Source organism: Lissotriton helveticus, chromosome 1_1 (genome assembly GCF_964261635.1).
Source record: "Lissotriton helveticus chromosome 1_1, aLisHel1.1, whole genome shotgun sequence".
Taxonomy (NCBI): domain Eukaryota; kingdom Metazoa; phylum Chordata; class Amphibia; order Caudata; family Salamandridae; genus Lissotriton; species Lissotriton helveticus.
The window spans coordinates 401,132,262-401,156,684 of NC_136057.1; the positions used below are offsets into that span (position 1 = coordinate 401,132,262).

Here is a 24,423-nt window from a genome sequence, read left to right on the forward strand (position 1 = left end):
CTGCAGCCATTGCACGGTAACCTCAAGTCTTCAATGTTAATGATAAAGATTACTCTCTACTGAACACAGGTCCACCTTTGTGCCATATGTAACAGGAAATTGTTGAACCTCAGTGATTCTGTGGAATATTGGCTCAAAATCTCTTAGTATTTTAGACCAGATAAGGTGATGTGAACATCGCATAACAAATACATCGAATGTGGATGCTTCTCGTGTCCCACTTTACCTACAAATCGCTTTAGCTGATGTAAATTGGTTGATACTTGATGGGATAAATATGGACATTTTATTGAGAATGAATGTTTTCTATGGAGCAGTAGTAAGTGATCTCCTCATTAGGCCTGGGCAGTGAACTTCGCACTGCACTCCGCCTCTCGCAGAACTTTGCGAAGTTTTTTTGCCACTTCGTGGAGTTCTGCGTAGCAAAACTATGTGAACTACACCCAGGCCTGATCCTCATATGCCTCCTTTTCTGGAGCAGATCCTCTAATTCAAATATGACATTCTAATTAGACTGAGTATTTTGCATAGTTTTCCAAATTATCTATTCTCAGCAATATAGAATTGATATGGGTGTTTTTTTTTTTTAATATGTTAATTGCCATCTCGAAACGGCTGAGCTCTATCTACCAACTTGATCCCTGGACCGGTTTTGGAGAAATATCTCATTTGAATGTATACCATTTATACAAGCTGTTTTTCACTTTATTTGGATTTATTCTTAAAACTAAAACATTACCCCTACCTTTGAACAGTTATGTCATATGTAAAATTTCCATGAGCTTTTTCAATATTCAAGCATAAAACTTGCATCAAATTTACAATGTACGACAAATTCATGTATTGCATTATGTCTTAAAACTTACAATATTTTCAGATGCCCCACTATATTTGTGGAAGTCTTTTGCTTTGAAGAACATGCTTTTCTAAAGTGGTTAAGAGCCCCTGTTGTTCATCTGGGTAAAATCAGAAGGGCATTTGTGCACCACAATATTCGGAAGCTAAAAAAGATTGTATAGTGACATCCTGGTAGTACTTGAGTCATGGCTAGCCATATATTTTTCCTCTATGCATCATATTACTCATTCTTGTCATTGTGTCTACAACAGGATGTATTCTGCACCACAGATCAATTCTCATAGGAAGCAAAGAAAATATTTCAGCCATCAGTAAGACCACCTCTGGTCAGTGATGGACCTGGAGTCTAGATGCCAGAACTGAAAATGGCTGCCCTCTGCATTGGGCTGTGTGAAATGGTAGAGTTACCAAAGCGCGGTTCGTGAGTGAACTTAGTGTATCAGCTTCATTACATGTACTTAATCTTGCAAGGCGTTATGGGCACAGTGAGCACGTTCAACTTGAAGCAGAGCCTTAAATTGCTCCATTTTTCAGATCTGCAAAGGAGTGCTGGTGGAGCTTCACCTTTGCCAGGGATAGTATTTGCTACCCAACAACCGCATAGAAGCAGGGAATCTGGAAAATAAAGCCCACTAATGTAATCAAGATGCGGTGTGGCAGTTGCTGGTACTGATGACACTAGGAGGAAAAGAAACGTTTGGAAATAGTGTTTTTTCCAGAATTTAGTTGAAACTACTCGAAGCGTACCACTGCACTGATCTGCCACATAGGTGAAATCGGTGTTGCCACAAAGTGCTTAGTCGGAACACAATCCTGTTGCTCCTACAGTTTCTCCTAAAAAGTAGTTCAACCAATCGCTTGTCATCAATACATCTGAAAGAATCTTTTAAATATACAGTTGAAGTGACATACCTGTAATATGTTTATCATCAGTTTCACATAGTTCAAACTTACCGTCCAACCCACCCAACGTTGTCTAATTGAAAATGCAGGGGGTTATCTGATGGCGTTCTCGCTAGAATTATTGACATGACAATGGTATTGAAGAATGTAGAGTTTTTGGTTTCCTTCAAGCAATAAAAATTCATCCAAAGTAATCCCCTAACTTTGTGGATCACAGTTATTGTTTCATCGCTGGTCTTGTCTGATTACCAACATTTTTGACCCACTTTACAGAACTAAAGATGCACTACTTACACTAGGGAGGCATTTTCTCTGTTCTTTCTCTTCACTTTAGCTTTTTGGGATTGTGTGATTATGGCTAGCTGTCCTTTTGTTTAGTTTCTGATTTGAATCTCAGATTTATCATTAGCTATTTCACAAATTTCCCCGAAAGCCCCTGCCTACCACAGATTTTAGGAAACTTTGTCTGTAATCTCATACCATCTGGCTTCCTTTAGATTTCTCTCCGCTCCTCCTCCTTTTCGATATTCAACTTGGACCCCAGTCATCCCTCCTGAAGGAACTCCAGTCAGATGTGATCTGTATTCAGAGACTATGCTTTTTCACATCCACCAGCAAATATTAGACATTCAGTCTGCTCACTCCATCCTAGTGTTAGCAGCAAGTGTGGTTTAAATCCACATGCTCTTCGCTGCCCTGCAATCTACCTTTTAGTTTCATGATAGTTCAACTTTAGTTTCAGGCATGTGTGAAATGATGTGGTCAAGTTTTCTAAAAACCCACAATGCACTGATTCACAGGCTATACCTCAGATTTAGGTGTTCAACCATCTCTTTACCAGAGCTCCATTGAAATGCCGTGCCCCAAGAACAAAGACTGGACACAGGAGACCAGAACACATGAAGAAGTAGTTGTAGAGCCCACTCTTCCAACTGTGGTTACCACAGACTTTTTTCTGTGTCACATGAACTTTCCAGACCGAGCTACCACTTCATGAGAATGACTTGAGAGAGGTGAGGTTAGGGCATCAGACATTAACTTCATATTATCTACGACGCTTGACATGTCCACCACAAGGCATAACATATTTGCTTTCTCTGGCCCCATGTTGAAAACAGTTTCTAATGTCTTTAACAGCAAAAAGACAATTCAACTCTGGAGGGAAAGAATCTTGGATCATTATGCTGCAATGGTCCAAGGGTACCAGACAAAGTCGCCATGAGCAGGTTTTGCAGAGGAGTTATAAGAAGACACTGCTTTGGACAGGAAGAGATTAGGTACAATCACGTCCATGGTAATTGATGTGGACAACGCAGACTAGAACCAATCTCTCTTTAAAGAACTAGAAGGCCTGGATTCTGAACTCTCTACATCTCGTAACTCCTACAGAAGCTTACATTGTCCAAAACGGAGATTACAAAACCATTCGTTTTAATAACATTGAAATCCTCATAGCCAGGACCCTTATCTTCCACAGGTAAATATGACCCGGCACCTACACTATACTCTAAAAAGAAAAGGAATTGAGTTCTTCCAAACATGGAGAGTAAGCAGTTGGACACAATGGCTGCAGGGTTGCGTCAGGAGGAGCCATGAACTGGGGAATTTCCAGTTCACATTAAAGCACATATGATTGTCTCCAGAGTGAGCAACTGGTGCAGCTTCTATAATAGGTTCCTGAGCTCCACAAAGAGAGTGCATCAGAGGGTGGGAATCCACTATTAATTGGATGAAGCAGATAAAGCTTGAATACAAATAGGTGCTGCTATGTCTTCATGCCTACCCGACCCTACCCTTACCTTGACGATTGGTCGTTGAACAGAAAGGCAGTTCAGAAACATCAAACAGACACACGGCAGAGGTTTGCTTTCCTTCACGGTCTGAGATTCACAAATACTGAGAAAAAAACACATCAACAGCTATTCTAAATTCTGAACTTTCCAGGATCAACCCTCCTCATCTCTGGAATTGGTTTTGCTTTGCAAGATGCCCCATCTTGTGACGTAGAGGAAGGTAATGAAACTGTTGGATGTGATGGTAGCAATCATAGCTTTGTTTCTAAATGCATGATTACAATACATCTTTCCGCAAGAGTGCTTAGCTAGCCAATGAACTCGAGTAACAGTGGCCTGTAAGGGTGTCTGTAGTGTGAATGAATGGTCACAGACGCAGCTTGCTGTGAGTAAGTTTATTAGGCTCAAGAGCAGCACAGCGACAGCCTCAAGGTACAGCATCCAACTGCCAAAAGCCATGAACATTCCACTGGCAACCTCGGAACACCCAACACACAGGGTTCCAACTACCAGTGCCATAAGGGCACAAACACAGAATACTACATTATCCTCATTTCTGCAAACAAAAGGAAGAAAAGAAAAGAGTGGAAAGATGGACAGTAAGAAACAGAAAACTAAAGGAAAACCAAGAAGGAACGAAAAGGAAAGTAAGGAGGAAAGAAAAGGAAAGTAAAGGAAAAGAAAAGAAAACAACCCTGACAGACACAAAACAGGGTAAGCACCTCACATCGCAGGACAGGGAAAGAAAACAGAACTATCTGAACCTGACAGGAATCCTGGGTACTCTCACACTCCTGCGAAGTGTGGGCGACAAGTCTTCATTACAAGGTTTGCTGCCTGAATTGGTGGATTCAGAGGAGGCAACTTTAACTTTGACAACCTTACAGACATTCCACCAATGATTGTTGTTGACTTGCACGGCATTGCCACAAACCTTGTTGACAACAAACGGTTCAGAGAATTTACTCCTGCCTTTGGTGACATGAGCAGGATTCTTAATGCGAACAACATCACCAACACAGAAGCCATGAGACACCACCCTTTTCCTCTCATCAAAATGGCTTTTCTGCCTAGCCTGGGCTTTGTTAACATTTTCTCTCACAAGACCATCAATGCCATCTATGACACCCATCTTGACCCACTTTGACATCCAACCTGGACAAATCTTAGTCGACGGTTTCCTCCCTCTTAGAAGCTCAAAAGGGGAGAAACCGGTGGAAGAATGTGCGGTCGTACGGTAAAACCATAGCATGGAGCGAATAGCGTTCTCCAACACACACTTACTGGCAATGGCCCATTGCACACAGTTGTTCAACACACGGTTCATTCTCTCGACAAGGCCATTGGACTGGGGATGGTACAAGGAACTCTTCTTGTGAGATACTCCACTTTGGGTAAGGAAAGACTCGAACTCAGAACTAACAAACTGTACCCCATTGTCGGTCATGATACATGAAGGAAAACCCTCTCTAAGAAAGATATCCTTCAGGAACAGAATGACATTAGCGGAGGAGGGCTCATTGATGAACCGAACCTCCGGCCACTTTGAATAGTAATCAATGGCCACGATAGCATATCGTGAGGTGGAAGGTAAGAGGTTAAAGGGCCCGACCAGGTCAACTCCAATCTTTTCCCAAGCTCTTTCTGGGAGTTGAACCGGTTCCAGGGGAGGCGTCCTCACTTTTAGACTTTTGTCAGAATTGTTGCATATGACACAACCATCAATCATTGAATCAACACACGTATCCATTTGTGGCTACCAAAAAACATCTCGCAACCTGCGTTTGGTGAAAGTTTTCCCTAAGTGACCCTCATGTGCACCATCCATAAGACGTGCCCTCAAACTCTCCGGGGGAATCAGCCTACCACATCGCAAAAGAATACCATCCTCTACGGTGAGTTCTTCAGCAACTTTAACATACGTCTGAAAAGGTCCAGAGACATACTTTTCCCTCGGCCAACCAGACTTCAAAAATTCAATGACACGAGCAAGGATAACATCCTTTGCCAATTCTCCTCTCCATTCAGTTTCATTCACAGCACACATGCCTTCTAAATCTAATGCCGCCACAAAACAATCTTCTTGATCATCTTCCCTCTCAACCTCGGAGTCATTGCCAGAGATGGGAAAGCGTGAGAAATAGTCAGCCCTGACATTTTTTGCACCAGGCAAATAAGTAATGTCAAAATCATACTGTAGAAGCTTGGTTGACAACCTTGCAATTCTAGGGGTGTGCTCTTTAATTTTTTCACCAGACAAAATTGAGACCAAAGGGCTGTGATCTGTGCGTATAGTGAAATGACTGCCCCAGAGAAATGAGTTGAATTTTCTGACTGCCCACCAGCAGGCCAATAACTCTTTCTCGATGACCGAGAAATTCATTTCTGCACCACGCAAAACTCTTGATGCATAAGCTATGGTGTTATCAACCTGACCATTCTTCTGGGTGAGCACCGCCCCTAGACCAAACCCGCTAGCATCAACGGTCACCACACATTCCTTATTGGGGTCAAAAGCTCTGAGAACACTATCACTCACTAGCTGAGACTTGATCCAACGAAAAATTTCATCACAATTCTCATCCCACACAAAAGGTACATTTTTCTTGAGCATGTTGGTTAAAGGTTGAATCTTTGACGCGTAACCCTTGATGAATCTAGAGTAGAATTCACTCAAGCCTATAAAGGATTTCAAACCAGGTTTATCCAGGGGAGGAGAGGCGTCTACAATGGCTTTCACTAACCCTGGACGTGGTTCAACCCCCTTGTGAGAGACTACATGCCCAAGGAATTCCATTTTCTCTTTAAGGAAAACACATTTCTCCCTTTTAAGAACAACGCCCTTGCTTTGCATAATGCCTAATACCTGACTCAAAGAAACATCATGTTCCTCTTTGCTTTGCCCAAAAATCAAGACATCGTCTTGAAAAACGATCACTCCAGGAGTGTCCTTGAACATCTGACTCATTAACCTCTGAAAAACTGCTGCCGCAGAGGCAAGACCAAAGGGCATTCTACAGTATTGGAAGCTGCCAAAAGGCGAAACAAAAGTAGTTAAGTGCCTAGAAGACTCACTCAACACCACCTGGTGGTAAGCAGATGCTAGATCCAACTTAGTGAACCACCTAGCGCCCCTGGTTAGAGTCAACAAATCTGTAATCTTAGGCAAAGGGTGCGAGTCAACCCAGATGTTTCTGTTGAGGCTGCGTAAGTCGACACAGACGCGTAAATCTCCATTCCTTTTCCTTGCAACAACAAGAGGAGACAACCACAACGATGACTCGATGGGTTCAATAATACCCTTTTTGCACAAACCCATGAGCTCCTTTTCAAGACTGTCCCTGACACTAAAAGGGACTCCCCTTACCTTATGCTTGACTGGAATGGCCCCTTCCTTAACTCTGATTTCGTGTTCGAAGCCTCTAATTGTTCCAAGGCCTTTACTGAAAACAGAAGGAAACTTAATGGCCAAACCCACCACATAGTCATCAGTTTCTACAACTGCCAAACTCTCTGAAATTAAAACATCCTCTTCCATTCCCACCTGTTCTCTTGCACCCGGTCTTAATATTAACCGAAACAAACCACCATGGAACCACCCCAAAATGTTAAGACCCTTGCAAGCCACATAAACTTTCCCAAAGATTTTCCTCCCCCTGAACTGAATGATATCCTCAAAATACCCATCCAAAGCTATTCTGCGTCCCTCAAAGGACACGGGAGCTCTATCGGGAGGTTCAAGTTTTCTTCCTGGCCAAGTTTCATTAAATAGTTCTTGGGTGATCATAGTGACCTTCGCTCCCGAGTCTACTAATAAAGAAATGATTTTATCACCCACACCAAAATTTTCATATGGATCAACACAATCCGCAGGGTCACCAGCAATGACCCCATCATCACGCACAGCTATGACCATGTCTTTGTCGACTTTGGTAAACACATCAACGCAATTCTCACCCTCACGAACCACAACAACCATATCTCTAAGATCATCTTGGATAGTACTAATGTGATCTTCCCCCCTGCTGGTGTTATCATTGCATTCTGCAACACATCCTACCCCAGTAGTGTTAACCTGACTCTGAGACCTATTGCCAAAACTCATATTTGCCTGCCTAGGATTTTGGCAAATTTTGGCAAAATGACCAAATTTTCCACAGGTGCGGCAAGTAGCGCTCCTAGCCGGACAGAACTTATTGTCTTTATTGTGAGAGGGATTCCCACATCTATAACAAATGTCACGTCTAGAAAATAGATTCCTATCGTTGCGGTGTGGGTAAGAAGGAAAGTTCCTCTCAACAGTTTGCTGACCAGGACCAGTTCTGGATTCTCTGTTCTCCTTGGACCTCACGATGGAGATTGTCTCTTCGTTCTTCTTTTCAAGTTCTTTAACCTCTTTCTTCGATAGTTCAATACTTTTGGCTGTGCGGATTACTTCTTCCAGAGTAGGATTCCCTAACGTGAGCAATTTCTGTTGTATCGACTTGTCTGTGCACTTGCAGATGTATTGATCCCTAATCAATTGTTCTCTGAATCCCTCGAATTCACACTCAGCACTCAATTGTCTCAGAATGGATACATAGGTTTCCACATCTTCGCCTGGAAGTTGGTCCCTTTTGAAAAACTTATGCCTGATCACAACGAGACTAGGTTTCACGTCAAACCTCAACTCCAATTTCATCCTTGTCTCAATATAGTCATCGATGTCATCTTCATTGTTTCTTGGGAGAGGTGGTAAGTGTTTAAAGATTTCCCTACCTTCGAAACCCAAAGAGTGCAAGAGAAGACACTTCTTCCTTTCTGCGCGGTATCTAGACGCGCCTATTGCACCAAGGTATGTTTCGAAGGCGTCGAACCACTTCTTCCAGATTATCGGCGGATTACCTGGTGTCTCCAGGAAAGGTGGAGGAGGCGAAACAGATTGCATTGCCAGACAGGTAATTGGAATGAAAAAACAAAAAGAAACAACTCTTGTGATGTCGCTGTGCCTACTGAAGAACAATTTTCCCTTAGAACATTCAGAATGGAGACTTGTAAGTTAGTAAACTTGTTTTGCTTTAATAGTTTCTCTTTTTGATTCTGTGGATGTTGATTTCCCTTGAATTAAAATTTTTTTTTTTTTTTTTTTTGTTTTTTTTTTAACTGTAGATGTAGAAGTAGCGCGTTATGGAGGAGAACGATTTTTAAGATTTTAGAGTTCTTTGACCCACAGCGTGTAATGCACAACAGTAAACTCTGTCGATTTTGTTTTGCGTTTTTACATTAGACTTGCCCCACAACTTGTAGCACACAGTATTGAAGCTTGTTCGTGGTTTGCCAACCACGTAGATTTCAATGGACAAAATGGCTGCTACGTGCGTGGACCCGCGTTGCCAACCACAAGCGTCGCCGTCAAAATGGCCGACGGGTCGTAAACAGCGTGCCTTGCGCTGCCAACCACACGCTGCACACAGCGCCAACCACGACCGTTGCGCTTCCGCTCTCCGCCCCCAGATGGACGCGCAAGGAAAACAAGTCGGAGCACTTATCTGGAATTGTCCGTTGTCCGTAGTCGTGCATTCCGCTCAGGACAGGTTCATTCTGTGGGTATCGCTCTTCTCCCTCAACGCGACTCTTCTTCTTCGTCGGCGCTGAGGCACGCCGACCTTCACTCAGGATTCTCCCAGATTCACGAGGTAAGACAGCAGGTCCGTTTCATGCTCTTGAGCATCGTCGCCAATATTTCTGTAGTGTGAATGAATGGTCACAGACGCAGCTTGCTGTGAGTAAGTTTATTAGGCTCAAGAGCAGCACAGCGACAGCCTCAAGGTACAGCATCCAACTGCCAAAAGCCATGAACATTCCACTGGCAACCTCGGAACACCCAACACACAGGGTTCCAACTACCAGTGCCATAAGGGCACAAACACAGAATACTACAGTGTCGTTTTTCGATTGCCCAGGGACAGCTCAAACTTCAGATATGGAGCAATCGCAGCCTTTCAATGGGCAGACCGTTTGCAGACCCACACATGTATGTGTTCTTTAGAGCAGGTGCATCACAGCAAAGATGCTTTGCACACATGACCGACTTAAATACAGGTCAGGTGGTAGATGCCTAACGGCATATAGGATGCTGGAGCTCATGGTACTGGCACTAGAACTGAAAGTTTTTCAAACCTGTTATAAAACAATGTGGTCTCAATACACACAGATAACATTGATACCTCACATACAGAAACGAGAGACCTGCTTCTTTCTGTTGTTTAGGATGGCAGAACACATTTGGCATTAGTTACTTAACAATCATGTTCATTTGCTATGAAAGCATCTAACAGGGATGGGCACTGATTCCAATGACCTACAGATCAGAAGTCAGCAAATGAGACACAAATGATCATAGTGTTCTCTACAAATTCTTTCACAAATGTAGGATCTCTGACATTGGCATGTTTGCAACATGTGAAAACAAAAACGAAGTTATGCCTCCAAGTACTCAAGTATTGGTAAGGAACATTAGCTCCTTCTCTCTCCCACCCCCCTCCTGCTCTTCTTCAATGATCATCATTGTTCTAACATAGGCCATTGTCATGAGTCATGTTCTACCTGGTAAATATCAGGACAACCATTCAGTAAATTACCAATATTTATTTATTTATTTAACGACTTGTAAAGCGCCTGGTGACCCGAAGGTATCCCCGCGCTAAATATTGGCAAATATTGGCATATTTGCTTAGCCAACAGGAAGATACGTGTTTAGATATATTCAATGAATTTAGTGATTTGGCAATCTTAACCTTAAAATTTGGATATTTATGGCTTGCTGAGGTTTACTTCCATTGTGACTATGGTAATTCACTTCACATCATGCTATCAGTGTTCCATGAAGCCTCAGAATGCAACTGTCTCGTGTTGAACATTAAACAAATATCATCTCTCAGTTGTCATGCACTTCTGTAGTAGTTGCTGTGTAGGGTCTTTGTATGCTTCACAAGTCTTTACTCTCCGGCTGTTATTGCCATGCCACACTAAAATAACTCCTCATCGTAGAATCTTCTTTCCCCACCCGAAGGTTAGAATGGAGAATATTTTGTGTGTGTGGTGGCCTCACTTTGGTGGTTCATGACACCCATTCTTGCTGAGACCTATGGAAACCTGCTCCAGTTTCATTTGTCATGGAATGTAACCCTTGCTCACTGCTTTTGGTCACCGGACACATGGGCACTACATTCATTTCTCTAATTAACTCAACCATTTAGAGCTGTATTTTCTGTCTCTAATAGAGACAACTTATTACACCATTAATTGACTTTTCACTGAAAAGTCAAAGTTTTCACTGAGTCAGAGGAGATTCAAGGGTACCAACCTACAGAACGCGTGTTATAGGCTATATAAAACTTTATAAATAAATAAAAAATAAGTGAGTGACTAACAATGGAATAGGTGCGGCTAGAGTGGCTTTGTTTTTGTTAATTTTACATTATTTGTGCTGCGAGAAATGTAGAGGTTAGCATTCTTCTTGCTAACAATGCCCTCCTTGGTTACAGATGTCCATTGAGAAGGCAGAACTTGGACTACGCAATGTATTTGCTGACAGTTTTGTACCATGAATCTTGGGTAAGTGAAATCTGCTGTGTATGACATCTGCTTCTAACTTACTTTTCCAGCTGCGAACAAGGACAGAATATTAGTAAATATTTATTTCTAATTGCATGGTAAGCTAAATAAAACAAATTTTATATAGTGCTTAAAGACCAATTTTGGTTTTCGCTCAACTAAATTTACTTTGTTGTGTGTGTGTGTGTGTGTGTTTGTACCTTTGTGTGTGCACCTGCTTGTGTGTGTTACACCTGCCAGCCTTAGGTGGTATTCCCCCAACGTTTTTCCTACTCCAATTTTGCTTATCTCGTCTTTGCAGTTCTTACGACTCTGTACTTTACCAATGCTAAAGTACATGTGCTAACTCTCAAAAACATGGTAACATTGGCTTATCCCCAATTTGCATATTTAATTTACTTGTAAGTCCCTAGTAAAGTAGTACTTTATGTACCCAGGGCCTGTAAATTAAATGCTACAAGTGGGCCTGGAGCACTTCTTGTGTCACCCACTTAGATAGCCCTTTAAACATTTCTCAGGCCTGCCATTGCAACCTGTGTATGCAGTTTTAAACTATAATTTTGATTTGGCAAGATAAACCTTTGTCCATGCCCAAATCTTCCTTTTTAATACACAAAAGTCACCCTTAGGGTAGGTCCTAAACATCCCGCAGGACAGGGTGCAATGAATTTAAGAAGTAGGACATGTCATAAGTTTTACCTGTCCTGGTAATGAAAAACTCTTAAATTAATGTTTCACTCCTGCAAGGCCTACCTCTTGGATAGGATAACGTTGGAGTTAACTTATTAAATTTAAAAAGCTGTAATTTTCAATTTAATAAGCTGTAATTTTCAAATGGGAGAAGGTGACCAGCTCATGTTTGGTCTCTATTGAATTGTTATGGGAAATCCTCTCTCATGGTAAAGTCGGATTTTAAATTACTGTTTTGAAAATGGCACTTTTAGAAAGTTTGCATTTTCCTGCCTTAGCCGTTTAGTGCCTATAGCCTGTCCCTTTGTCTCATGACCGGTTGTAGCTGACAGTTGGACTTTGTGTATTCCTCATAGACAGCCACACAGAATAGAGAGCTTAGGTGTGCCTGGATGGGCCATCACTGTCAAGATGAGAGGGTGGTGCTACGCACAGCCCTGCTTACACTTGAATAGTGTCCTGCTTCCACGCATAGGGCTGCATAACCCCTATTGTCCCTGTCCTGAAGCCAGGACAGGGAAAATAGGATGCCTTGGGGTTCAAAGGGAAACCTCTAAAAGTTTCTCCCACCTTCCATGGGAAGGACACCAGGTATAAATATTGGACCTCAATACCACCTCTTCAGTACACTTCTGGGCCTGTGGATACTCTGCCAGGAAGGAGAACAGCTGTGCTGCTGAAAGGACTGCAACTCTGCTGGACTGCTGCTCTGACTTCCTGCCAGTTGCCCTCTTGCCTGGATGAGAAGGACCAGACTGACCAGAGCCTCAGGGACAGAGGGCTCCAACAACTTTGAACCCAGCCCCTTGACTCTTCAAGCTGTAAGTCCTACCCTGCCAAGTGGAGCCACCCCAGTCCTGGACTCTTGGAAGTGGGCCTGAAGGTGCCTTGTGTGCCCAGCAGAACCAATGCATCTTCTCTGCTACACGGTGCAATCCCAAGCAAGATCTAGGCATCGCCTCTGCTGTGAGAGTTCTCCTAAAGCAATGGACTCTGCATCAAGCCCTCAGTCCGCATCGGAACTGCCACCTCTACAAAGCTTTCCCAATGTAGACCCTCATATCTCTGGTCGACAGCAGTTTCAATAAGAACACAAGTTGACGCATCGCAGCCTCACAGCTACATGGAACCGGTGCATTCTCTCAACTGCACAATGCATCCTCCGTGCCGGATTGCGCATCACAAGCCCTCATCGACAGGATCCTCAACGACAATGCAGGACCTTGTATTGCAGCTCCACTGCACCTTGGAACAAATGCATTGTTTCGGCTGCGCATCCTCGGTGGGAACCTCACAATGCTCCGCAACCAGGACCTAAGATGCTTTGTTCAGTGACTGAACTGGGTCCCTGTAGCTGGCCCGCGCTCCATTGCGGTCAGCCTGAACTTGTGACTTTGTCCCTGTCCAGTGCAACCAGATATACACAGTTGGAGCTTTTGTGCTTTTTGGTGCAATTTTTACTGATATCTTAATACTTGCCCATCTCCAATTCTACTGATTAGATTTTTATTATTTTGCTCTTGTTGTACTCTTATTTTTCTAAACTGGTGTGGGATCCTTTTGTGGTTTGTTTTCTCTGTGTTACTGTTTGAAGTGTTGCAGAGATACTTTTCTTATTGCCCCAGAGTTAAGCCTGACTGATCGGTGCTAAGCTACCTAGGGTTGAGCACAGGTAAATTTAGGGTTTGACTTCACCCTGACAAGGACTGTGGTTCCTGCTTGAGTAGAGTTTCACCACCCCCCTGCACCCCCTACCAGTATCCCAATTACTTACTCTGTGTATGCGTCTATTTTTTTTTCCCACTGAAAAAAACAAAAGTTATAGCGATGTTGTTCTAATTAGGTCTGGTACTCAAATCTTACTTTGAGTTTAAAAAAAATCAGAATATCACTGAAAAAAACAAAGGTTTAAGTAACGTTATAGTAAGGTAAAAAGGTCAGTTTAAATGTAACATTTAAAACTATAAAAAAACACTGAAATATACCAGTTATAGTTTTTTTTTTTGTTGTAAAACAGAGTTTTATATAGCTCAAACTTGACCCAAAGATATCAGGTATCAGAGCGCTTTACACGAACACCAGTAGCATTACATGAGGACACATTCATTTTTGTTAGGCACAGGGAGATTAAGTGATTTGCCCAGAATCACAGGATGTTGCACGTCCTTGCCGAGACTCGAACTGGGTTCCCCAGATATGAGGTCGACCGTCCTAGCCGTTAGGCTACATCCTCTCTCCTATAGTTATTTCAAGATACTATATTGTGCCCCCACAATGTACAGTGTTGTCATAAATTATGTAACCTCAGATGTTATCAGTGATGGTATCAATTATGTCATAGATCAAGTCATGAATGAGGTAATATGTGAAGTCATATGCAGCGCATGGCGAGAGCACATGTTATAGTTATTTGAAATAACTATAACTGGTAAATTTTAGTGCTTTTTTTGTTTAAAATTTTATTTTTTAACTGACATTTCCACCTAAATATCACTTCAACCTTTGTTTTTTCAGTGAATTTCTAGGGTATTTTAAATGCAAATTATGATAGACCCTACTACCATACCGAACTATAAAGTCACTGGCCTGTGGCGAGCAGGCCTTGCACCCAACCCTACCAGGGATTGCCAACCCCATGACTGGCCGGCCAGTGAGAGTTCTCATCACAATATACATGGGTGTTATTTTAGTGAAGGCAAGCCTATTGGCTTTGTCAAAGGGTCACCACATCAATATACAAGACAAGCCTATTGGCTTTTTTCAAGCGATCACCACATTATTCTATATATTCAATTCTATTGGCTTTGTCAGAGTCACCATCCTAATAAAACAGTAATCATGTTATGAATAAACATTAAAACTAAAATAATCCAATACCATATTGAAAGGCAATGCACACAGTTATTATCTGTTGGAGCAGCAGCAAAAAAGAAGGCTGTGTTTCCGGAGTTCTGGGATTTTGTTTGTTGTGAATTCTGAGTTCTATTTTCGTTAAAGGATCTGCTGGAGTAGTAGCATTAAAGATATATTGCATAATGTTAGCCTCCGGGTATTGCCATAAAATCCCCTACCATGGTACCATGAGTGGAAGCTTGCATGGCGGGTACCACTGGAGTATTGTGATACCAGAATTATTTTTTTAAAGTAGACAAAAATGTAAATGGAGAAGCAAATACAGGTTGGCTGCCGCATTGAGCGAGCTGGAGGTGTGGGGTGAGATTTGGGGGGGGCACAAGGCCTTGCGGTAGGCAAAGTGCTGCGGCCAACCCCCTTCACCTTTCATCCTACTCAGCTGTGTACACTGGGAGTTGGCTGCCCGCAGCGGTGTTGAGTGCAGGGCATGGCCACATGCCAAACTGGACCCTATGGCCAATACCCTGCTTCACATGGCCAAAGGGCATGTGAAGGAAGAGATTGGTCTCCTGCGGCAGAGTTGAACATACAGTATGGCCTGTAGCTGGTTCTGTTGCCAAACCGCCTCCTAGCATGGCCATATCCTATAGGACACTGTCACATTGACTGGATGATATCATTAGTGATGTCTTTTGAGATATAATTTATGAATTCATTTAACATGCAGTGTTGTAATGTCTGATGTCATAAGGAGTGCATGGCAGGGGCACAAGTTATAGTTAGTTCAGTAAACTCTAACCAGCGAATTTCAATGTTTTTTATTTTTGTTTTTAAAAATTCGTTTTGATCTCCTCTCAACACCCGATTATAATGTCACTTTAACCTTAGGTTTTTTTTTGGAATATATATATATATATATATATCTACATATATTTATCTACATATATGTATACACTCAAGCACATACAAATATATACATTTATAAAGTTAAAATTAGATGGCTTTAAACATTTAAAAATTAACTTATGAGTGTTGTAAAAACATGTGAAGTTAGTCTTCAAGAGTACTTGTGTTGTAATCACTTACAATGTACAGCTTCCGAAGTAATGGTAATATATCATGCAGGGCAAAGCTGTTGACCCAAGTGTGGCGGCCCCATGCCCCCAATGATATACCTTCTGAGAAACAGGATTCAGAACAATTAATTGTTTTCTTCATTACACAGAGGGGGCCAGATGCATGAATTACTGGTCGCTAAATACTTGTCTCAATTATTGGTCAGAATTTTTGCGACCAGTGTGCTATTTTGCATACCTGAAAAGCTATGCACAAATTGGAAATATATCCCACAATGTTACATGTATTGTTTCTCTTCTTTGTTTTTCAAACAATTTTGGCCTGTATGTCGCTTGTTCTATTCTTTTGCGCACACCCATGCTCCAAGGAAAACACTGTCCAGTCGAATATTACCTTCCTAATAGTTTCCCTCTGCCAGGTTGCAGAAGTTGCCACACTTGGAGGATTTTTCTCTTTGCAGTATAAACCTCGGATAAAGACTCTGATGCTCCTTGCAGGCAATACATTAATTTAAGAAGCAGCTTAAACTACCCAGGCAGCTTAACTGAGCGTATATCACCTAAAGATGATGCAATACACAATACTAGTCTTTACTCTCAATCAGCACAGTATGGCAATGCCTTGTGTTTTCACTTCTTTGAGTATTTCTCAGGTAACTATAACCCTCGCCATGCACTGCTTATTACATCACTCATGACACCTTAAATGACAGCATTGATAATATCACTGCAACATTTTCAGTGAAATTATTGATGAGAAAACTTTTCATGGCAGGGGTATAACTTATAGTTTACCTTAGAGCACAAGTTATAGTTACTTGAGATAACTATAACTGGTAAAATACTGTGATTTTTTAGAGTTTAAAACGTTACATTATTACTGAACATTTCATCGAACTATAATGTCACTTTAACCTTAGTTTTTTTCAGTGAATAGACTTCCTCTATATGCACTTAGCTTTTGGTCCTCGATATTTTGTCCACAATATTCTTATATCACAATATTTCAATGTTTGATGTTCAGTAGTACAATCTGACACGGTCATCGTTGGTCGCATTACAGTACGGATATATATAGGAATAGAGGAAAGATGCATTAGTTTCACAGGTTGGCTGAAGAAATTAGGCTTTTATTTACAGCCTGGGGTTGGTAACAGTTTTAAAGGATAAATAATTTGAGTGTCATTAGACCGGTACATGTTGAGTTTAGATTGGAAATAGGTGGTCGCTACCTAAACTGTTTTCTTCATGTTATGTTATATATGTTATGTTATATGTAGATTTGTATCGCGCACTGCTACTCGAGTGTCCTGGCGCGTTGGGGGAACAGTGACATCGCAGACTGGGGAGGCTACGCAGCTTGTTTGAACATATATGTTTTCAAGAGTTTTTTGAAGGTGGTTAATTCCCTCGTGTGTCTTAGCGCAGCAGGCAGAGCATTCCACATGGTAGACGCTTTTACCGCCAGGGACTGACCTCCCAGGCGTGCTCTCCGGAACCTAGAGATTACCAGCCGCTTTTGCGCAGCGGAGCGCAAGTTGCGGGTCGGGAGGTAAAACGCAAATCTAGCACTCAGGTAGGAGGGGCAGGGACCTTGTAGGGCTTTATGGGCTAAGACGAAGGTTTTAAAGCGCACTCGTTGAGCAACCGGAAGCCAGTGCAGGTAGACCAGCTGTTTGCGGACACTTGGTCTCCTCGGGATGTCAAAGAGGAGCCTGACCGCAGCGTTCTGCACAACCTTTAATTTCCCCAAGAGAAAACCAGGAGTGCCAATGTAGAGGGCATTAGCATAGACAAGGCGTGAGAGTATGAGCGCCCTGGCTACAGCCTCCTTTGCTGCGCGGGGAAGAAAAGGGAAGAACTTCCTGAGGGCTTTAAGTGTACCAAAGCATTCTCCTGAGAGTCGTGTGATCTGTTCGCGAAAACTCAGGTCAGCTCCGAACCAGATCCCCAGGTTCTTGGCTACACCACAGTCCACTTTAGGACAGGGGAACCCCTTGGGCCATAGGGATTCCCTGAATGCCACCGGGAATTGGCCATATAGGAGTACTTCTGATTTGTCCTCGTTGCATTTCAGGCTTGCTTGGGCCAGCCATGCAAACACCGAAGATAAGCAACGCTGAGCCTCATCCGTCTGGAGGTCATCACCCTTCCAAGTGAAGAGGAGCTGGGTGTCATCGGCATAAGTCATAATTTTGGCACCCATCCTCTCCGCCAGATATATGAGGGGGGTCAAATATACGTTGAAAAGCAGGGGGCTCAATGTCGACCCCTGCGGGACCCCTGTGGCCACATCACTGCTGGATGAGTGAAAGGGGGGCATCCACACCTGTTCATCCCATGAAATCTAGGAAAGGAATGTTTTAAGCAAGGTTGGCTCGTCCGTTGGAGTGGAGGAGCGTCGCCCCCTTAAAATCCTCTCAAAACCCTAAAAATACAATGGTAATTTATTAAATATTTTTCATCCCCAGTCCCGAACAAAACATCAGGACAAGGGTGGGGCCGCTGTTGATTGACTAACAAAACGAGAATACCAATACCGATATAAATAATTCAAATAAAACAATATCCATACGACTCCAGAAAAGAAATTCAAGAATGGGAATTGCTACTTAATAGCGTTTTTTCAAATTTTTCAAAGAATTTATTTCAAAGTTTAATACATAGTACAAAAAGGATTTTTTGATAAACACGTGGGACAATAGAGCATTAACCATACACTCAATTTTTCATACAAAATTTCAAGCATATCACAAACAACCGTATCACATTCATACACTCAGGGGGGAAAAAGGATGATATTGCACAGTTTGTGAACAAATTGGGGAAAACCCCAAACAGGGGGAAAAAAACGTGAGAAGCAAAAAACAGAAAGCAACCATGGTCTACGAGTGGTTTCCAAGAACAGTAAAACAAACTGTTTTTTAGTAGTACATTCCTATATCTCTAGCAGATTGATTAAGACTCATTTTCAAACTAATGCTGCAAGGTAATGTACAGAGTCGAGCTCCGGGTTCAATTATTTGGATGCCCAGATGCTCACGCAGACCGGTCCACCGGTATTGGTATTCTCGTTTTGTTAGATAATTTCCAGGCTCAGCCTTACCGATTAGAGCCACCCCCTATTTGTTTCTTGCTGTTGATTGACAGCAGCAGGGAGAAGGACGGCTGTCTTTGCACTGTTTAAAGTGTGCATGTCTTTTTGTCCAGCTGTCTTGCGACGGCCAGCCACACATGCACACTTGAAACGACTCTAACCCAGCTATCCTGGATTAGAGCAAGTGTAGGCCTCCAGAGCGCTGTGGAACGCCAAGTGAGGCCACTCCCTCCAATCAGGGCACTGCTCTCATGCTGCTGTTTAACAGCATGAGAGCAATACCGGGATCGGTCAAAGGAGTTGCTGAATCCAGTTCCTGTTGGGAAGATGACCGGAGCAGAGTACGTCACTTTCAAGTACGTTTTATTCATGTTTATTCTATGTTGCACACACACCTTCCCCCCCCCTGCTCCCCACTTCTCGTAGATGCCAGCCGCCACTAGTTGAGTGTCTCGGCTGCTCAAACCACAGTTTAACCTCTGTGGGATTCCTACGCAAAGACAAGCAGTGATAGCATGCTTTAAACCAGACGACCCCCAGCCAAACTGCAAGTTGTTAAATGTCTAATCCTAGCAGAAAACAAACTTCAGGGAAACTGCATAGACATGACCCCTCCCTTCGCCCTGGAATGAAGGAGCACTCAAACCAAAATGAACTAGATTGAGACGGCTGTCATGGGGCCCAGTACTTTTATATATTTATTATTACGCATTTAATAACTTGTTTTCCTAACGTCTTAGCATATCAACTGATTTTATAGAATTGAGTTTTTACTTACAATGTATATTGTAGCGGTTTTAATTAACCATATACAAAAAAGATACTTACTTACATGGTCACATAGTTGAAAGCCTGAGTGAGAGAGGGAGGGAGGTGGTTGTGTTTTCTAAAGCTAAAGAGGCCTACTGCCCTGTGATTGCTTTGTTTCAGGGTCTGGCTCCTTGTGGCACAGGATCCACTAGAATCCCAACTTTTGTATTGGGCAGGAATCACATTATATTTCAGATGTACGGGCTTCTCTGCAGGAACTTGGCAACTGATGTGCCTTGAGTTGTTGATAATATGACCACTGTTTTCTCAATAGAAACTAGATAGAAAGATGCAAAATTGTAATTGCCACGTGGCTTTTGCGCTGTGGCATATATGCTTCTTCTACTTTTATTATTTCTTCGCCTTAAACAGCGCACTGAAACACAGATAGGAAGAATTTGCGCTATAAAAAATATATGTAAATAATTAATCCCACTGATCACAGCCCTGTGGCTCAGAGCATCACTCGCTAGGAGATCATAGTGCGCATTGGCAGAGTCCTTCGCAACAAAAGTCAGACTAAACGCTACAACCCTTTTTCATTAGTTTCAGACACCCCTGTCGCTTAGCACCATCATTACTTAGTGATGGCGGTCCCGGCTGCGTGGTATTACCGTGCCAGTGCTTGTCGTGTAATGAGCACACACAAGCCTTCTGCCCTTTTATTACCTTTCAGCTTCCATGTTAATAATTCAGAAGCTCGTCAGTCAGGTGCATTTGTCTTTGATTTCCATGAAAAATTAATTTCATGGCCTGCCACTGACACATTTGATTTTTCCATGGTCAATGTAATCCTTTTTTTTGGGCACCTGGTGAAAGATAATTTGGTGCTCGTTTTGCTGGACTACAGCCAGTCAGGGTAGCATTCTGTTTTCGTCTGCGTGAGTTTTAACTATTGTAAAATGCGAGCTCTGCTGTACAAGCCCTGTGACTGAGTTAATCCAGAGTTGTGGTCACTACTCCGTCAGGGAAGTGCTAAACTGACCTTTGTGCACCTCCCAGACCTTAGCACTCATATTAGGCCAAGGTGAAATGTTAATTCTTATGGTGGTACTACTTTTACTCCCCTTAAAAGTAATCCATCATCTTCCCTGGACAACTCCCGAATTTCCCAAAAAGGTATTTCTTATCTCTGCTTCTAAATGTTTTTTTCTGGCCACCCCAGCAACATGAAATCTTTAATTTGTGTAAGAGTCAAATCTGCTGCATACCCTTCCAAACATTGCTCCTTAGTAATGATATGTCTGACACTCATCCAGATTTTCTACACACACCATCCCAGCATTCTTTCTTAATGCTGAACACTGCCAAATGAGCCCTACTTAAGAAATCAGCTACTTTGTTTTTCATTCCTGGTCGATATTGAACCTTTTAGGTGTAATCTAAATATCTTAAAGACAATCTGGCTAATCTGGTTGTCGCCTTTTCCATTCCTTCAGTATTAAGTATTTTGATCAAAGGCTTGTGATCAGTATTTACTAGAAAATAACTTACAATTACAGCAATTTCGGACTATATGTATGTTAAACTACACTACAGATAAAATTGCCAGTTGGGGCCAGCAAGAGGGTAGACATTTGAGCTAACTGTCCAAAGTGCGGTTTGTATCCCGCGAATATTGTGCATGTTTGTTACTTGCCCTCTGCTGGAGACGGTTTGGCAGGAAAGCAGACATATCTCTACGGTTCATTTGGATTGGACTTTTCTTCCACTCCACAGGAGATCATGTTGGGCAATGAGGTAGAACTTAGCTCCGCACAGTGATCTCTTTTTATTATAATTTCGGATGCTAGCAAGGGCATGGTTCTCTCCGAGACCTAGCAGGGCTTCAGAGTGGTGGGCTATTGTGATGGAAATTTATGGAAAAGAGAATGCCCTAGCCAGAGTTAGCGGAGTAGTTTTATTGGCAAAATGTAATTATATATCTGGTAGATATACACACGATCATTCTAATGTTGCATGATTTTTTTTCTTTTTCCACTCTTTGATTTATCTATTAACTCATTTCTATTTGGTTTTATCTGTAATTTTCAGCTCTTGATAGGAAATACTATATGTATGTTGGAGACGCCACAATGCAATCTTTTACGTTTGAAGAATATTCCCTTTTGCTATTGCTATTGTTGTTGTAAATAGCTTTATTTCGATATAATTGATATCATAAAAAGCAATACATTTATATTAAAAACAATAAAAACAGCATTAATAATAACATATACTTTAGCCAACAGTTAACAAAAGATCTGGAAATATACAGTCTAAAATGTTCTCAAACGCAGAGGGAAAGTCTGTTGAATCTAATACGCCAAGCCCAGCCTAAAAATTTAGCCAGACCACTAGCAAACAATGGCCGGGGATCAGTTTTTAAGATTCTTAGGGCCTCCTTGTGGGATCTGGTTCTAAATTCTCTACACAGTGGCTTCAGCCATCTTCTACGGGGGACTGCGTAGGCCGGGCATTCAAACAGTAAATGTGGTACTGTCTCTAATCTATCCACACAACAGGGACAAAAAGGGGTTGTCTGCACCGGGACCTTCCAGCTTGCGGTCATGATTCCTACTGGGAGGACCCCTACCCTAAATTTAAAATAAAGGGCCCTGTCCCACGGAGCTCGGATAAAATCCAGATACGGCTCACTGAAGTGCACCTCCTTTACCAGGAGAAATTCTGCCGCTGACCTACACAAGTTGGCATTACTCTTTCTGCCCTCAATCACCCATGCCCAGTATAGTTTTTTCGGAATTAGCTTGGGCGGGGCAGATCTAGTGATCCAGGCGTCCTCAAGCCCCAGATCTATTAGGAGGCGCTTAACTTCCCTTAGCCACTGGATCTTAGCCCAGCCAGGCATTAGGAGAATCTCTTTTAGGCCGTCTGCGTAGCTGGACAGTTCGGGAACTCTCCAGATGCGAGCCCATAAAAGAAGTGGGCGCAGCCTCGCATGGTCGCTGATGGGGCGTGTACCCATATCAAGGAGAAGAGGAAGAGTTGGGGTGCTGTGAGGGTAAACCATTAAATCTTTGTGGAATTTGTTTTCAGAACAAGTCAACTGGTCCACGTTCTGCACACCCCATAATTCTGCCCCATAAAGAGCTGCACTGACACCTCGTGCCCTATAGATATCAAGAACCGGTGCAATAGGTTTGAGAGCAGCCCCGATGTTCCTTAAGAAGTGCTCCCGTCACCCTCTTATGTGTCAACAGCATCTTATGATGATGGGATTTCCAACTCATAGAGTCAGTGAGGCGGATGCCAAGATAATCAAACTCCTTGACCCTCTCGAGTCGGACTAAATCAAGGGTAGGTGGTATGACTGATTTCTTCGGGGGGTTTAAGATCAGAAACTTCGTCTTCCCCGTATTGATGACTAAACCCCTTGCGTCGCAGAAGGTCTTAAAGCTGTTTAAGAGACTCTGCAGGCCTGCTGGTGACTTAGAGATCAGGAGGGTATCGTCTGCAAATAGAAGTGTAGGTATTTTCTTACCCGCCAGGGATGGTGCGTCTGCTGAATGTTGTAGCAGATGCTCCACCACTCCATTGACATATAATGAAAACAGAGTGGGAGCTAGCACACAGCCCTGACGGACACCTCTATTTACAGGTATTCGTGATGTTCTCTGACCCTGATTACCCCACCTGATCTGTGCAAAGTTATTTGCGTGGAATCTTATCAGCATGTCCAGTAAATATGAGGGAATGCCTAACGCATCGAGAACACTCCAGAGGTGGTTACGTGGGACCAGGTCAAAGGCAGTCCTTAGATCTATAAATGCAAGGTACAGACTGCCTTTGCCCAGTACAACCACTTTCCAAAAAAGCATCATCAACCGGAATGCTTGCTCGATCGTTCCCATGGCAGGTCTAAATCCAGCTTGGAAGTCTGATAAAATATTGCTCTCTTCAACCCACTGCAAAACCCTACCTAAAACCACTTTGCCTGCCACTTTCTGCGAAGAATCCAGGAGGCTTATAGGACGGTAATTGGCAGGGTCGTCCCGACTCCCTTTCTTAAAGATAGGGACGACCTCTGCACCCCTCCATGAATCCGGTAGGGCCGCACCAGCCAAACCACCATTCAATACAGAGGCAATAAGTCTCCCCCACTCAACTAAGTTGACACGGAGCAAATCCCCGGTAGGCCATCAGGGCCCGCTGCCTTGTTGGGAACCAGGCACTTAATCGCCCCTTCTACTTCTTTACAGGTGAATAAAACTTCCTCATTTGGCTCAAAGTTGCCCGAGGAATACTGTCCCACCTCGGAAATCTTGGGGTCCACGGCCACTGTATAAAGCTTGGTAAAGTGATCAAACCATACTCCCTCAGTTATGTTACATGTTATGAGAGAGTCCGTGGGTTTGTCCCTAGTTCTTATTAGGTCCCAAAAACCCTCGGAATCCTTCCTCGAGCTAGCCACCAATAAATCTTGCCAAAACTGGTTCTCATGCTCGGCCTTCGCCTTTGCTAGGGTCTTTCTATAGCTACGCCTAGCGAAGCTAATCTGGGCCCCATCCTTAGCTTTCACCGCCCTGACCAGCTCCCTCTTGGCAACACTGCAGGCCGGGGAGAGCCAACCTGCATTACGCATGCGTCTACCATTAAGATTACCCCTAGGACCTGAGGAATGAGCGACGAACAAATCCCCTAACGCTTTTGTTGTTTCAGAGAACAATTTGGAAACCTCAAGATTGGTGGCTCCCAGGGAGTCTAACCGCGACGTGATATTAGACATAATAGATTTGGCACCCCGGAT

General features: G+C 42.9%; 1 protein-coding gene across 1 annotated transcript in view; it reads left to right on the forward strand.

Moving 5' to 3' along the window:
* The window catches only part of MRPS35 (mitochondrial ribosomal protein S35), a 303,716-nt gene that overhangs the window by 198,188 nt on the left and 81,105 nt on the right, over nucleotides 1–24,423 (forward strand). Inside the window, exon 7 of the mRNA XM_078673752.1 lies at nucleotides 11,081–11,150. Coding sequence (XP_078529878.1) covers nucleotides 11,081–11,150 — 70 coding nt within the window. The remainder of the gene's footprint in view (nucleotides 1–11,080; nucleotides 11,151–24,423) is intronic.